Source organism: Poecilia formosa, unplaced genomic scaffold (assembly GCF_000485575.1).
Source record: "Poecilia formosa unplaced genomic scaffold, Poecilia_formosa-5.1.2 Scaffold556, whole genome shotgun sequence".
NCBI lineage: Eukaryota > Metazoa > Chordata > Actinopteri > Cyprinodontiformes > Poeciliidae > Poecilia > Poecilia formosa.
In genome coordinates this window covers 45,352-61,429 of record NW_006800495.1, presented here as the reverse complement: position 1 = coordinate 61,429, position 16,078 = coordinate 45,352, and the positions used below count along the sequence as shown (strand labels likewise).

General features: G+C 47.7%; 3 protein-coding genes across 4 annotated transcripts in view; all 3 read left to right on the top strand.

The window, feature by feature from the left end:
- The window catches only part of mansc1 (MANSC domain containing 1), a 26,644-nt gene extending 19,529 nt beyond the window's left edge, over positions 1–7,115 (top strand). Inside the window, exon 5 of the mRNA XM_016665220.1 lies at positions 7,105–7,115. The gene's annotated coding sequence lies outside the window, so the exon portion shown is untranslated. The remainder of the gene's footprint in view (positions 1–7,104) is intronic.
- Positions 1–11,969, top strand: part of lrp6 (low density lipoprotein receptor-related protein 6) — a 20,905-nt gene extending 8,936 nt beyond the window's left edge. For both annotated transcript variants that reach the window (XM_007540709.2, XM_007540710.2), the window contains 16 exons: positions 1,522–1,738; positions 2,498–2,787; positions 2,863–3,089; positions 3,162–3,346; positions 4,292–4,615; positions 4,691–4,893; positions 5,213–5,406; positions 5,546–5,736; positions 6,513–6,722; positions 7,221–7,346; positions 7,415–7,651; positions 7,857–7,967; positions 8,079–8,312; positions 8,380–8,516; positions 8,583–8,680; positions 9,799–11,969. In XM_007540709.2, coding sequence (XP_007540771.1) covers positions 1,522–1,738; positions 2,498–2,787; positions 2,863–3,089; positions 3,162–3,346; positions 4,292–4,615; positions 4,691–4,893; positions 5,213–5,406; positions 5,546–5,736; positions 6,513–6,722; positions 7,221–7,346; positions 7,415–7,651; positions 7,857–7,967; positions 8,079–8,312; positions 8,380–8,516; positions 8,583–8,680; positions 9,799–10,090 — 3,276 coding nt within the window. In that variant the 3' untranslated portion in view covers positions 10,091–11,969. The remainder of the gene's footprint in view (positions 1–1,521; positions 1,739–2,497; positions 2,788–2,862; positions 3,090–3,161; positions 3,347–4,291; positions 4,616–4,690; positions 4,894–5,212; positions 5,407–5,545; positions 5,737–6,512; positions 6,723–7,220; positions 7,347–7,414; positions 7,652–7,856; positions 7,968–8,078; positions 8,313–8,379; positions 8,517–8,582; positions 8,681–9,798) is intronic.
- A 2,059-nt stretch (positions 11,970–14,028) lies between these two features.
- Positions 14,029–16,078, top strand: part of tbk1 (TANK-binding kinase 1) — an 11,284-nt gene continuing 9,234 nt past the window's right edge. The window contains exon 1 of the mRNA XM_007540706.2: positions 14,029–14,118. The gene's annotated coding sequence lies outside the window, so the exon portion shown is untranslated. The remainder of the gene's footprint in view (positions 14,119–16,078) is intronic.

The window sequence follows — 16,078 nt, the reverse complement described above, 5'->3', positions numbered from 1 at the left end:
TGAGGAACCGAAGGGTCAGGGCAGAGGTCAGAGGTCAGCCTGATCTCTAGTTTCCAGATGGAAGAACTGAACCTGTGCTGACTCTGCATCTATAGCTCTAGATCTATAACTCCAGATTCTTCCTCTTTAGGACCAAAGATAACAACATGGTGAGTCCATCTACCAATCACGTTTAACTGCTAACAGCCAATCAGAGTGAGGAGTTCCCTTCCAATCAGAACCAGGTGTTCTGGACCGGTCAGACCCGGTTCTGTAAGGCCCAGAGAAAAGATGGATGAGCTGGAAAACAAAGAGCCATTTGCAAAGACTTCTGGGAGAAATCTGGAAACTTCAGGATCCATGACGGATCAGTCAGAAGTTCAGAATCATTTCTGATCTGGATTAAAAATGAAAAAGCTGTAAAAGTTTCCTGTTGGTTCTGGTTCTGGTCCAGAGTTGGAGACCTGCGGGGAGAAACCAGGCATTGAGGCTGGAAGCTTTGAAGACCCAGACTGATCTGGATCATATATCCGATCAGAACCGGTCCGTTCCGTTCAGCTCCCCTCCCCGCTCAGAACCACATCTGGATCTGATTGTGGTCCGGCTCTCCAGCTGTGGTCGGCTCTGTTTAGAACCGCGCTGCGGTCCGATCCGGCCGGCTGGGTCCGGCGTTCCCGATGGAAATTCCTTATTTATACTGCCAGACTGAGGAAGAGGAGGAGGAAGAAGAGGGCCGACCTGGCGGCAGCCAATCACAACGCTCCACGCCGCCGACCCACACATTCCTCCTGTTTCCAGAAGGATTATCAGAACCGGATCAGAACCAGGTTTTATCTTCTTGATCAGATTATTCCAGGTTATTCCAGGTTATTATGAGGTGGTGACCTCATGAGGAACAGAGGTCACCTGGTTCTGTTGGACAGTCCAATTGGGTCAGACCTGGAACCGTCCAGCTGCTGGTTTCAGATGGTTGTTGTGTCCTCAGCATGATGCTGCCACTGCCCAGCCAGAAGACGGCTGGTTTTTAATCTTAATATTCTCCTTTAGGTGAATGTTAATCCTGAATCCGGTCGGTTTTTACTTCAGAGCTGCGGTGTCCAAAGTGTGGTTCAGGGGCCATTTGTGGTGCAGCTGCAGTTCAAGAACGATTCCATTTGTTTAAATCTAAATTTTAACCCACATCATTTCCTAACAGTGGAAAATGTTTGACAGAAAATCTTCATGATTTATAACCAAACTTTTCCAAAAAGCGACTTCACTGAACTCAAATCAGCTTTCATCTAATTTATTAAATTTTGCTAAATATAGCAAATGTTTTAAAAGAAAGTGACACAAATTCTGTTTTTATAACAGAATAAATTTCTTAAATCAATCCCAAAGGGATTTAAAAACTAGAAGTTTTTTAATGCAGCAGATGTGGAAAAGTTTTGGATCTGTGATGAATTTGGCACAAAAAACTAAAATCGTAATAATTGGCTGGATTTAAATCTGTTGTTTTTTTAATTCTATGTTGTGTGTGTGTGTGTGTGTGTGTGTGTGCAGGTGATGAACATGAACGGGACGGGCCGACGGGTGCTGGTGGAGGACAAACTTCCCCACATCTTTGGCTTCAGCCTGCTGGGCGACTTCGTCTACTGGACGGACTGGCAGCGTCGCAGCATCGAGCGCGTCCACAAACGCACCGCCGAGCGCGAGTTCATCATCGACCAGCTGCCCGACCTCATGGGCCTGAAGGCCACGCACCTGCACCGCGCCGCCGGTGAGTCTGCTGATGTCACAAGGGGGCGGGGCCTAGCCCGGAAGCAGCATCTTTCTTTTCTTCCCTTCTTCTTCTTGACTTTAATAGCTGTTGGCAAACAGCTATTTGGTGTGCATTAGCACCACCTAGTGGTAGGGAAAGAAGAATGGCAATACTCTTCAAATATGTTTAATTTGATGTGAATTATATCAGTTTCCAGATAAAAGGTGAATAAAGTTTAACTCCACTTCAGCTCCACCTCTCTCCGTTAACCTGCAGCTTAACGTGATTGGACAGTGTCAGCACTGTGACCTTTGAACCTTCTTAGAGACTTCCTGTTTCAGTGAACATTTTTATGACACTAGAGCGCTGAAATAAGCAATCTTATTGCCACATGGTTGTTGTTTTTTTGCTGTATTTTTTTTATTTTTGTTTATGAACTTCTGTCCTAGCTTTGTAACATTTATTAAAGAAAACGTTTTTACGTTTGTTCAAACTGTTTGAGTCGGATGGATCTCCCTGAGCTGCTACTTGACGAAATGAACCAAAAACAGCCAATCAGAGCCAAGAGGCGGGGCTTCTTGCTGTCAATCATCATGCTAAATGTGATAATGGTGGAGAAACAGTTTACTGTGACAGGAAAACTGTTTCTGCCATGCCAACTAGCCACAAGCATGCTAACTGCAGCGTAGCAGAGAGAAATGGGGAAGGGTCTGTTCTGGTTCTGGTTTTGTAATTTTTGTTCCGGTTCTGGTTGTGACTGTGGTTGTGCCTGTGCAGGGACCAACCCGTGCGCTGACAGTAATGGCGGCTGCAGCCACCTGTGCCTGCACACGCCTCACGGCGTGCGGTGCGGCTGCCCGAACGGCCTGGAGCTGCTGGGCGACCTGCAGAGCTGCATCGTCCCGGAGGCCTTCCTGCTGTTCTCGCGCCATACCGACATCCGCCGCATCTCCCTGGAGACCAACAGCAACAACGTGGCTATCCCGCTCACCGGTGTCAAGGAGGCCTCCGCCCTCGACTTCGACATCACCGACAACCGCATCTACTGGACCGACATCACGCTCAAGGTGGGTCCAGGCCCGGCCTGAACCTCCAGAACCACCGGAACTGGCCTCTAACCTGTCCGCCCTCTGGTTCTGCAGACCATCAGCCGGGCCTTCATGAACGGCAGCGCGCTGGAGCACGTGGTCCAGTTCGGCCTGGATTACCCAGAAGGCATGGCGGTGGACTGGCTGGGCAAGAACCTGTACTGGGCCGACACCGGAACCAACCGCATTGAGGTGGCCAAGCTGGACGGGCAGCACCGCCAGGTTCTGGTCTGGAAGGACCTGGACAGCCCGCGGGCCCTGGCGCTGGACCCGGCTGAGGGGTGAGGCTCCACTTCTCCTGAGCCAGGTCCTGTTCCGACCCGGTTCCGTTTTGACCCTTTCCATCCCTGCAGGTACATGTACTGGACCGAGTGGGGGGGCAAGCCCAAGATCGACCGGGCTGCCATGGATGGAACCGGCCGCATCACGCTGGTGTCGAACGTGGGCAGGGCCAACGGACTCACCATCGACTACGCCGAGCGGCGCCTGTACTGGGCCGACCTGGACACCACGCTCATCGAGTCCTCTAACATGCTGGGTAAGGACCCGCAGAACCCGGACAGATCCTCCAGAAGCCCGGGGTCCAAACCCAGCAGGTGCTGCCCCGGGCTGAACCAGGGGAACCCGCTACTGGGTGCGGTTAAGGTTCTGGTAAAGTCTATGTAGCTCACCTGGGTTGGACCTTCAGAGAACTCGTATCAGGTTCTGCAGCTGGAGTCGGGTTTTTGGATTCAGCTGCTTTCGGATCAGTACTCGTTTTAGGATTGACTTGAGATTGTTTTTGAATTTCATGCCGTTAGTCTGGATTCTGGAAGGTACTGGACAGGTTTTAAACTGGTTCTCGGACTCGTCTGTGTGAATAGAAACTGGCTGATTTTCACAGAACCGATTGAACCCAGTTTGGTTCTGAACTGATTTCTGACTAGCTTTGGAAGGCCTAGATACTGTGTTCTAAAAGGTTCTGAACCGTTTTCAGACCTTTTTCCATTTACCTTAGCCTAGTGTTTGGCTCATAATGTTCTGTGTGAATGAAACGTACCATTGGACCCAGTTTGGTTCTGGACTGGTTTCAGACTAGCTTTGGATGGATTATAGCCAGTGGTTTTAGTATTGGTTCTGGAAGGTACTGGACTGGTTTTTGGTGGGTCTAGACTGGTATCAGACTGGTGTTGGACTGGTTTTAACCTGGTGGTTTTAGTCTTGAATGTAGAAAGTATTCGACATTTTTTTGAATCGGTTCAAACTGGTATTGATCTGGTTTTGGAATGATTACATGCCCGTGATCCCAGTGTTGATTTTGAACTGGTTTTGGACAGGTACTGGACATGTTTTGGGGTTTAAGACTTGTGGACCATTTTCATTGCCTAGTCTTGGACTCATTACGCTCTGTGTGATCAAAAAACGGCTGTTATCGATCGAACCCGGTCTTGGTCTGGTTCTGGTTATGCTTTCGTCATGATTTTTCCGATTTCTCGTCTTGCAGGCAAGGAGCGAGAGGTAATTGCTGACGACCTGCCTCATCCCTTTGGCCTCACCCAGTACCAGGACTACATCTACTGGACGGACTGGAGCCACCGCAGCATCGAGCGGGCCAACAAGACAAGCGGCCAGAACCGGACCCTGATCCAGGGCCACCTGGACTACGTGATGGACATCCTGGTGTTCCACTCGTCCCGGCAGGCCGGCTGGAATGCCTGTGCCTCCACCAATGGCCACTGCTCCCACCTGTGCCTCGCCGTGCCCAGCGGTTTCGTCTGCGGATGCCCCGCCCACTTCTCCCTCAATCGCGACAACAAGACGTGCAGCGGTGAGCCACCCGGACTCGGCCGCGACCTGGACGGGTTTTGCTCAGGTCTCTGATCCGTCTGTTTGTCACCTGCAGCTCCCACGGCGTTCCTGCTGTTCAGTCAGAAGGCGGCCATCAACCGCATGGTGATCGACGAGCAGCAGAGCCCCGACATTGTCCTGCCCATTCAGAACCTGAAGAACGTCCGGGCCATTGACTACGACCCGCTGGACAAGCAGCTGTACTGGATCGACTCCAAGCAGAACGTCATTCGCCGCGCCCAGGAGGACGGCAACCAGGTGGGGAGGCTGACCCGACCGAATCGACTTTGCTCCAACTCCTTTGGGTTCTGATGGTTAGTTTAGGGAGGTTGGAGACCCAACGAGCCCTGCAGAAGCGGGAAGGGTTTGTATGGATTAACATTAGCGTTATGCTAACAAGAGCAACATTAGCTTTAAATAAACCACAGCAGTTTTCACAACTGATTATCAGCTAAGAATAAGTAGCTGATGAAGAGAAAAAGTAAATAATGAAAATGAACAGCACAGAAGCTAACACTAATATATTGGAAGGTCCTGATCCAGTTGGCCGTGTTCTGTCTGGTTCTGGTTCTGTTAGAGTGTGACGGTGGTGTCCAGCTCCCTTCTCGGACCCTTTGATCTCAGCATCGACATCTTCAGCCGCTTCATCTACTGGACCAGCGAGGTGACCAACGTCATCAATGTGACCCGGACGGATGGCAGTCGGGTCGGCGTGGTTCTACGGGGTGAGCACGACAAGCCGCGGGCCATCGTGGTGAACCCAGAGAGAGGGTGAGTCCAAGTGGTTCTCCCAGTGCTGGGATCTGGGTCTGTGCTAACAGAACCTGCATAAGTGACCTGTTTGTTAGCAATGGGTGTTAGCACTGGGCTAACAAACAGGTCACTCATGCTAGCAGAACCTGTTCCGCAGGTACATGTACTTCACCAACCTGCAGGACCGCTCACCCAAGATTGAGCGGGCGGCACTGGATGGGACGGAGCGCGAGGTTCTGTTCTTCAGCAACCTGGGAAAACCCGTGGCGCTGGCTGTGGACAATGAGGCGGGGAAGCTGTTCTGGGTTGACTCAGATCTGCGCCGCATTGAGAGCAGCGACCTGTCAGGTGAGTTCTGTTAAAGACCTGACCGGAAGCAGAATCTGACAGGAAACAGTTCCCGACCGGAAGCAGAATCTGACAGGAAGCAGGACCCGACCAGAAGCAGAATCTGACAGGAAGCAGAACCCGACAGGAAGCCATCCTGGACTTACCTGCTGCTACCATTCAGCCTGCTGGAAACCATGACCTTTCACCCTTCCAGATGGTGAAAAAAGCTTAGATGTAGAAACTTCTGAAGACTCACTGTGATAAATTTGATATTTTAGTTTCAGTTGGTGGCCCCTGCAGGCCATCCAGAGAAACAGTAGTGTGTCCATCGAGACAAAAACTAAAAGAAAAGAAGATATTTTGGTGTTGAGATATAAATCTCGCAGGTTTTTTTAATCTCATTAAAATGAGAAACTTCTGCATTTATTTCCTAGTTCTGTCAGAGGAACATGAATCCTGATGTTCTCTAAAGCTAGAGAGGCTATGGGTTTTCCTCCACGAGTGAAGAGGATGACTGGATCAATAAAATACTTATTTCTGTCATTTCTAACCTTTCCATACAGAAGTCAAAGAATGCTGAAAAAGCAAAGAAAAACTGAACAAAAGAATACTAAACTTTAACCCAGAAATATAAGAAAGCTCATTCTGATCATTCTGAGCTCAGGTTAAAGGTGTGTTTAATGGTGTGTCTCCCTTCTCCCTCCTGCCTCCTCTCCCGTTTTGTTGCCTTTGTTCCTGAAGTTCTCGCCCTTGTTTTTTTCTCCCTGGTGCTTTTATTTTGGTGAGCACTGCAGGAGCGAATCGGATCGTGATCGCGGACTCAAACATCCTGCAGCCAGTGGGCCTGACAGTGTTCGGGAACCACCTGTACTGGATCGACAAGCAGCAGCAGATGATCGAACGCATCGACAAGACGACGAGGGAGGGCCGCACCAAGGTGCAGGCGCGGGTCGCCTACCTGAGCGACATCCACGCCGTGCACGAGATTGACATGCACGAGTACAGTGAGTCCACCGCCGCCAGCGGAACGTAGACTGACCTACCAGCTAAGTGTCCAAAATTAGTCTAAGACTGTCCAGAACCAAGCCCAGAATAAAACATCCTCAAATTCAAAACCTGAGTCTAAATTAAATTCTCTAAAGACGTCTCAAACCCAAAACCAGTTCCCAACTGAAAACTAGTCCAGTCCCAAACTGAGTCCAGAACCAGTCCAGAATCAGTTTAAAAACCGGTTTTAGACTGAAAACATTTCCACAGTCAATCTTAGACCAGTCCACCACAAAAACGACAGAAAAGCCTGAAATGTCTGAAACTTCAGGACCTTCAAAAACTGAGGCTAGAGCCAGTCTAGACCAGAATAACAACAGTTTTTGAATAGTTTTCTAGCTGAAATGATCTTACACCAATCTAGACCAAAGCTAAAGCCAGTCCAGAAGCAAACAAGACAAACCTGAGTTCTGGTTTATCTGGATTCAGCTCTAACTTCCTGTTTCCTCCTGCAGGAAACCATCCGTGCACCCGGGACAACGGCGGCTGCTCCCACATCTGCATCGTGAAGGGCGACGGAACCACGCGCTGCTCCTGCCCCGTCCACCTGGTGCTGCTGTCTGACGAGCTCACCTGCGGAGGTGAGTCCGACGCTCCGCCGCCACGCCGCCGGTGGCGACCCGTTGACCCGTCCTCTCTCTCCCCTCAGAACCGCCCACCTGCTCACCTGACCAGTTCGCCTGCGTCTCCGGAGAGGTGGACTGCATCCCCAACACCTGGAGGTGCGACGGCTTCGCCGAGTGCGACGACCACAGCGACGAGAAGGAATGTCCCGTCTGCTCCGAGTCCGAGTTCCAGTGCGACAGCCGGCAGTGCGTGGGGCAGAGCGAGCGCTGCAACGGGGAGGTCAACTGCCAGGACGGGTCCGACGAGAACAAGTGTGAAGGTGATCCAGGTCCAGTCCAGATCCAGAGGCCATGAAGCCAGTTCTCAACTATACAACCGTCAGTCCAGTCTAAAACTGGGCCGAAACCAGTCCAGAAGCAAAAGCAGGAATAAACCTCAATAGAAACTGACATGTCTGAACCTTTATCCCAGATGTGGGAATGTCTCCCAGTTCTGGTTCTGATGTGTTCTGGTTCTGTTTCCAGTCCGGTGTCCGGCGGACCAGTTCTCCTGCGCCAACAGCCAGTGCATCGGGATCCACAAGAAGTGCGACCACAACACGGACTGCAGCGACAACTCGGACGAGATGGACTGCTGTGAGTCTGGTTCTGACCCGGTCCTGACCTGACTCTGACCCCGATCTGACTCTACTCTGACCCGGTCCTGACCGGTTCTGGTGGTCTCTATGTGCCAACGCTCTCCTGTAGTTACAGATCCGCCGGAGCTGCCGGCGCCGACCAACAGCACCATCAGCTCCATCGTTGCCGTGGTGATGGCGCTGTTCGTGGTGGGCGCCATCTACTTCGTGTGCCAGCGCGTCCTCTGCCCCCACATGAAGGACGACGGCGAGACGGTCGCCAACGACTTCGTGGTCCACGGCCAGGCCTCGGTGCCGCTCGGATACGTGCCGCACCCCGGGTCGCTGTCCAGCTCGCTGCCAGGTGAGACGGGTCTCACCGGGGGGCGGGGCCGGTTCTGGCCCGGTTCTGACCCGCTGTGTGTCTGCAGGTATGTCCAGAGGGAAGTCTGTGATTGGCTCCCTGAGCATCATGGGCGGCAGCAGCGGCCCTCCGTACGACCGCGCCCACGTCACCGGAGCGTCGTCCAGCAGCTCTTCCAGCACCAAGGGCACCTACTTCCCCCCGGTGAGACCCGACCTGTCCGGTTCTGGTTCTGGTTCTGGTTCTGGTCTCATGCTGTCTGTCTTCCAGATCCTGAACCCGCCGCCATCTCCCGCCACCGTCCGCTCCCAGTACACCCTGGAGTTCGGCTACTCCTCCAACAGCCCCTCCACCCATCGCTCCTACAGGTACTGACGGGCCGGGTCGGAACCACCAAACGGATCAGGGCAGGCCGCTATGGCATACAGTTTTAATTCAGATTTCTGATTATATTCGGACTAAATGACGTCAGATTATTAAAGATTATCAAATTTGAGATGCCAGGAATTTATTTTTAGAAACAGATTAAACTAATAAAAACAAATAATGACTCTGGATTTAGTTCTGACTCGTCGTGATTCCTTTTAATTCCCCTTCGATAAATTAAAGAGATCCTGAATGACTTTAATCTAGACCAGTTTTCTATGCTGATATCTTGAATTGACGTTTTGACCAGTCAGAATGACGTCACTCATATCTGCAGTAATTATTATTTCTAGTCAAACTGTTCAGAATGTTTGTTGCCGCAGCAGCTTTTGCACCTTAAAGCCGTTTTTAGGTGTAAATAACGTCTGCAGCGAAAACAACATCTTTGATATCTTGAATCATTATTCTGTCAAAACGTCCCAAATTTATGAAACAATTTAAAATGTCAATGAGAAATGAAACAATTTTTTGAAAACGCTCCATTTCCAGCTTGTCGCACTTTTTGCTCCTTAAATATTTCCAGATTTATGAAGCAGTTTTTATGGAAGCATTTTGCTGCCCGATGTTGGAAATCAATTCAGGAGAAAAATCTTATTAGAACAGTGTAAATGAGATGATAAATGACTGTAAAGTTTCTCGTTACGATATAAAGATCCAGTCCTCTGACTGATCCTGGGTTATTAAAGACCCATAAATCTGTTCGCTCTCTCCTCACAGCTTCAGCCATTCTGACTGAAAACTGAACACATTTTGGGTTTAATAAGATGCAGATCTTGTCTTAACATGTTTTTAAAATCTTACTGAATTTCATCTGAACGCTTCCACGCGTTTTTCGCCTTCTGCTGGCAGCTGTATGGGCAGCTCAGTGCCAGCACTATGGGGCCTTAATCACAGATGCTTGGCCACTCGGTGACGCCATCTTGAAAAGCATTTGATCCATTCAAACTAAATAAATCTTCAGCTGTTTTTCCTTCTGCTCAGAACGTGAAAGTCAGCTGATTTTATGTTAAATTAGCTTGCCATAGATGGTGAACATAAACTGATGTTTTCATCCTTCCAGCTACCGGCCCTACACCTACCGCCACTTTGCCCCGCCCACCACGCCGTGCAGCACCGATGTCTGCGACAGCGACTACACGCCGGGCCGCCGGCCGCTCAAATCCGCCGCGAAGGGCTACACCAGCGACCTCAACTACGACTCGGAGCCGTTCCCACCGCCGCCCACGCCACGCAGCCAGTACCTGTCAGCGGAAGAGAACTGCGAAAGCTGCCCGCCGTCGCCGTACACGGAGCGCAGCTACTCCCACCACCTGTACCCGCCGCCGCCGTCCCCATGCACGGACTCCTCGTGAGCCAAGCCCCGCCCCCTCCCTGTATATAACAATTGTTGATATCCAAGGAGAAAAGAGAAACGGGAAGAGACTGCGGCGGCGGCGCTGCTAAAAGGGAAGCGGAGGACGGCGAGCTGCAGAACATTTGTACAGAACAGAGAAATCATATTTATATATTTTCTATACTGATGATGATGATGATGATGCCATAGAGTTTGTAATTTGTACATTTTTAACAGAAGCTTTTATTAAACTCGCCACAGAGAAAAGTTGCCTTAAAGTCGAACAGGACCGCGGCGGCGCTGGCCAGTCGGACTTCTGATGCCAAATACAAGCAGCAGCCACAGGCCCCGCCCACTCTGGGGTCCTGGGGCGGGGCATCATAGTTTTGTCCCTGTTGGGCCTCCGTACAAGCGTCCAACCACACGCTGGCCCCGCCCCCGCCTGTTCTCACGCCACGAGGAAGATCTGCTCCTCATCATCATCACAATCTGTGCCTGAGCAGTGCCACAGCTACATGTGCTTTTATTTTGAAATCCCCACTGACAGCTCTAGTATTTTTGTACCACATACTGTGTAGATACGTATTTATAAGCTATATAGAGAATCGATGTAAATGTCTCGCCTGCAGCTCTTCATTCCTCTTTTTTATTCCCTCCTTCTATTTTTCTACAGAATCGCTGACAATCTCACAACCTGTCCTCATTTTTACCGTCCTCAGCATCAGGACGCAGGGGTCGAAGGTCACTGAACCCCTGAACCCAGTCCCAGTCAGAACCGCACCAGCACCAGTCCTGACAATCTCTAGTAGGTCTGACCAGAACCGAGGAGGTCCTGCTCAGACCTGAGAAAGCACAAAGAACCCAGGGCAGCTGGACGGGTTGGAGCTCCGCCCCCTCACAGAAAGCTCTGATTGGCTGATTACATGGAGACCTTAACAAGCTTTTAAACATGAAGACCAAAATCTGACCAGCGTGTTTTTTCAACGCTGTTTGGCTCTTTCCTGTCTCCTTACGGCCTTGATACTTATTCACAGTCTGCTGCCAGTCCAGAACCTCTTAAGGCCTCCACAAAACGTCTTGGCATGCAGGACTTCCATATACCTTAAATACGTCCTTTTGGGTCGTCTGATTCTGGCAGTGCGGGGTCTCTGAACGTCACACCCAGTTTCTGTCTGTCCTTGGTCTCCATATTGCCACATTACCAAGTTTTTGGCATTTGGAAGCTCCCATACAGCTCAGACATTCAGTTTTTTACCAGCCTGAGTGTCTGTGACCTGAGGTCTGGTACTGCATGACCACATAGTGTCTGACCATCCCAAGTCTTTGTACTTCCTCCACATTTATTTTTTGACCATCCTGGGTCTCCTTACCTACTTAACATGTAACTCTTGGCCTTTCTGAGCCTCCATACATCCTCCATGTTCCATTTGGAGTTCTTCTGAGCCTTCGTAGAGCCTCCAAATGTAGGTTCTTAACCATTCCGTTTTCTTCATTCAGTTTTCGATCCTCCTGTTTCACCATACCTCCTCCACAATCAGTTTTTGGCCCCTCTGAGCCTCCATTCCTCCTCCATGCGTCCTCAGACAATGTTGCCTGTATTTCTGCCCTGCTCCTCTACATGTGCTCTCTTCTGGCGGAAAAGTTCTCATTTCTGCACTTTAGACGGTTTTCTTGTCTGATTTTATTCGGTACCAAGTGACTGAAGCTGAGGCGATGCTAGAGTCTGCTCTGCACCGTCGGTTTTTAAAATCTGGGACATCAGATGTGAACAAAAGTCTTTAAAAACCTCTTTAAGCTGAACTGGAATCAAACCTGTGATCTGATTTTAAAAGCCACTAATGAACCATCTGAGGGAAATAAGTCAATTACAGTGAAATAAATGAGAACTGTTGATTTGATCCTGGTGTTTGTGTTTTTATCTGAAATGTTTTTCACAGATTTCCACCAAATTACTCTCTGTCGGGTTTTGGAGGATTTTCTGTTTGCTGAGTTTCCGGACAGATTACGGATGACGACTAAATGATGATGATTTGCTCATTGATCCTGCAGACCCTCTTCCGGCCTGCAGGTGGTGCTGTGGGACAGAGAGGACAGTAGAGGCTCGCAGGAAGTAGAAAGGTGGCCGGTGGGTTCGGCTCCAGCTGCCGCTATCAGCTCGTTACTCATCAGATGCTGATTCTGTTTTTGTTAAATATAAACTGAGTGAACTTTTCCTGCAAAGTCCGAGTGCTGATTTCACACCAACACAGCAGAATTAATCAAACATTTAAACCAAAAGTTTCCATTTCAACTGAGAAGGAATGTTTGAAATGTGAAAATATTAAATATTTGAATCTACAAACCTGAGTTATTTTCAGTTCAATTTGATTCAGAAAGAATCAAGCTGAGGAAGAACAGTTCTCCAACTGAATGCCTGTTCAGAATGAGCTTTGCAGGTTTGTTCTACTGGATCAGATGGAGCTGGAATCAGACGGCCAATCAGGAGGAAGAGGAGAAATGGTCCAGTTCTAGTTACCATGGCAACAGCCTGCAGGTTTTCTCTGCATGTTTAGTTTCATTGCTAAATGTTTTTTTTACTGCAGCTGTAATGTGTCAAAATTCAGTCCTGAGGATTGAGAATAATTTGGCATAAATCAAAAATAGTTTAATAAAAACTGTTGTTAGAAGACGATCCAGGAACTGATGAACCTTATAATTTAATAACATTTTATAACAGTTAGTTACTATTTAAATGATTAAAAACACAAAATAAGAGTTGATGAAATTAAAGATAGCCTCTCTAACTACAAACTACAGCTAAATAAACCAGAAACTGGAGGTCCTGGAAATAATCTGAGCTGAATAAATAAACTTTAAAAATATTAGTTTAGTAATTTCTGAGTTCTCTCTGTTTTCAGAACCAAGGTCCAGTACCAGCTGGGACAGAACTGGTTTGGCCCAGTTGGTTCTGATTTCAACGTGAAGTGACACCTTGATGCTTTTGGGGAAGGAGGCGTCGCACTGCCCGATTGACCAGTCAGAAGGGCTCCTGAGAAGCGAAGCATCACATTTACTCCGTCAGAAACGAATCATGAAGCTGTTTTCACATCCAAGGTTTTACTCAAATAAGAAATAAAAAAACTCACATTTAGAGTTTAACTCTTTAATCAATGAAGAAATGTTTTCTGATATTAGAGACAACAGAACAAATAATTCCCAAATATTCATCCTGTACGATTCAACTGAAAAACTGACGAGTAAATTAAAGCAGCAACAACCAGTGTGTCTTGGCATTAACACTATTTAACAATAAAACAATGTAATAATAATGTATGTATATTTGTATGTTTTAACTAAGCAGAGATCTGAATATAATTTGTTCTTATTGATGGTCTTTAATATTCAGAAGACTCAGAAATCCATAGTGTGGGAGATAAAGCTGTTAGACGTTTCTGAAGCCAAGTTTCTGTCAATTCAAGTTATTTTAACCAGCAGGGGTCGCCTGTGAGCACTCAGAGCAGCTAATTTAACCTTTTTCAAAATCAGTTTTAGTTTTTCTCTCCTTCATGTGTAATCGCTCTCCGTTTCTTTCTGCAAATGGTTTTATTTCTTCTACTTTACAAATGTTTATATAAATATATGTTCTTATTTGAAACTGCAACTCCTCCAGTTTAACTTTTAAATATTTTACTTAGTTGACCCTCCATGTTTTTATTTTTATTAAGCTGGTTGATCAGTTTCACTTTTAGTTTCTGGTTTTTGTCTTTACCGTAGTAATTAGTCCCTTTGCGCTTCTGCAGTTTATGTTCTTCCTGTGTTTTAATTCTGAACTCACATCCTCCAGGTATAAGTTCATAAATTGTGACCCGTTTTTGTTTTCTTTAAACTTTATTTTGTATGAATTCATCCACGAGGTAATGTGAAGGGCTCCGATTACAGATGGTACCCTCCTTCCTATATTACGGTAGCCTGTAGGTCCCACCCCGCCTCTGCCTGCTCGCTGATTGGTCAGTCGCGGTCAGCTGACAAAGGAGCAGCGGAAGAGGAGCCGAGAGCAGCAGAGAGGAGGTAAGGAAGTAAACAAAAATAAATATCGCTTTATTTTCAGGTAAACCCGCGGTTCTGGTTCTGACCCGAATATGGTTCGGTGTGGGAAGATGTTAGCTAACAGTTCCAGTGCTCTGACCTGTTTTCTGAGCTCTGCTTGACTCAGTTCTACGCGAGGGCCCAAGGTGCGCGTTCCCGCATCCATAGACGGGCTCGCGGCCGGCGCATGCGCGCTCCCTGCTCAGTCAGCCAGAATTAAACTCAAATCAATTCTTTAATCTATCCGTGATTGATCACAGTAATACGCGTAGCCGTCATGACGTCACGACCCGTTACGTTAAACTCCCAGGACGGGACTTTCCAGGCTGCGTGACGTCATGCCGGGCTGTCCGGTACCTTTTGAACCTGCCTTGTCACCATGGCGATAGGCTGAGATCACGTAACCTGCTCCAGGTTCACGTTGAACTGATTGAGCTCGCTTCAGTTGTGAGGCTTGAAGCTGGGCGTTGTTCTTATTGTGACCCAGAGGAGCCCGGTCCGGTCCGGTTCGGTTCAGCCTGGGATGGAACATCCTCGCGCGTTCTGAACCCACCTGCTCGTGGTTCTGGTTCTTCTGCAGGTCACAGGTCGGTTCTGGTTTTCATACAACAACAGAACAATAAGTGTAGAATGTTCCGGTGTCTTAATAAACTAAAATGTCTTCACTGATGGATAATAAGGCAAAAGTCTAAATCAGAGTTTAGGATCATAAAATCTAAACTTTATTTAAATCTGTGAGGGAAACAGATCAAACATTTCATTTTCTTTGGGATCAATAAAGTATTTCTGAATTTGATTGATCGGTTTGGGCTTCTGGAGGTTTCTGGTTCAGCTTAAAGGAAGGAGCCAAGCGTTCCCGACGCCGGTCCTGGAGGAAAACCAGGAAGGTTACACAGGAAGTAGACAGAGGTCATTTCCTGTTTGACGCCATGAAACACCCTGAATGCATCCTGATCTCAAAGGTTGATCTGTCAGACCGGTGCTGAGGTCTAACAGGAGGTGGCAACATCAGTGATTGATTTGACTAGACCGCTGGCTCTATAAAGGGGCCTGGAGAAAAGCAGTTATTTATTTTATTTATCTTTTTTTCCTTTTTGAAGCAGTTTTTTTTACTTTATTTCCAAGGAAGCAAATTTTACATAACATTTGACATACATACATAACAAGTTGACCTCATGATTCAACTCCACTACCCTGAGGAAGATTTTCACTGTGTAAAGATTTTACAGAATGTAAAGAAGAAAAACTGAAATGGTTAGAAATGTAGAAAACAAACTAACAGAAGCATGTTGTTAAGTAATTATGAGGTGTTTGGTTTCTGAAAATAAAATCAGATCTTTTAGTTTCACCCAACTCTGCCACTGTCTGAGAGTTAAATGTTATTTCCATCCAGGGGCCTAAAGTTAGTTTGTCCTGTGATAACCATTTTCTTATAATGTTGTTTCTACTTGCTATTAATAAAATAGTCATCAGATATTTGTTTCTTAGGGTTATGCCAGAATACATGAGCTTGATCTCTTTTATAATTCAGTCCCAGAAAACACGATGATGGCAGCATATGTGTGTGTGTGTGTGTGTGTATATGTATATATATATATATATATATATATAAATTCCCTTCTCACCCTCCACGGGTGGTCTCTCTCTCTGTCTCTCTCTCTGTCTCTCTCTGTCTCTCTCTCTCTTTCTCTCTCTCTGTCTCTCTCTCTTTCTCTCTCTCCCTTTTGCTCTCTCTCTCTCTCTCTGTCTCTCTCTTTCTCTCTCTCTCTCTCTCTGTCTCTCTCTCTCTCTTTCTCTCTCTCTGTCTCTCTCTCTTTCTCTCTCTCCCTTTTGCTCTCTCTCTCTCTCTCTGTCTCTCTCTCTCTCTTTCTCTCTCTCTGTCTCTCTCTCTTTCTCTCTCTCCCTTTTGCTCTCTCTCTCTCTCTCTCTCTCTCTCTTTCTC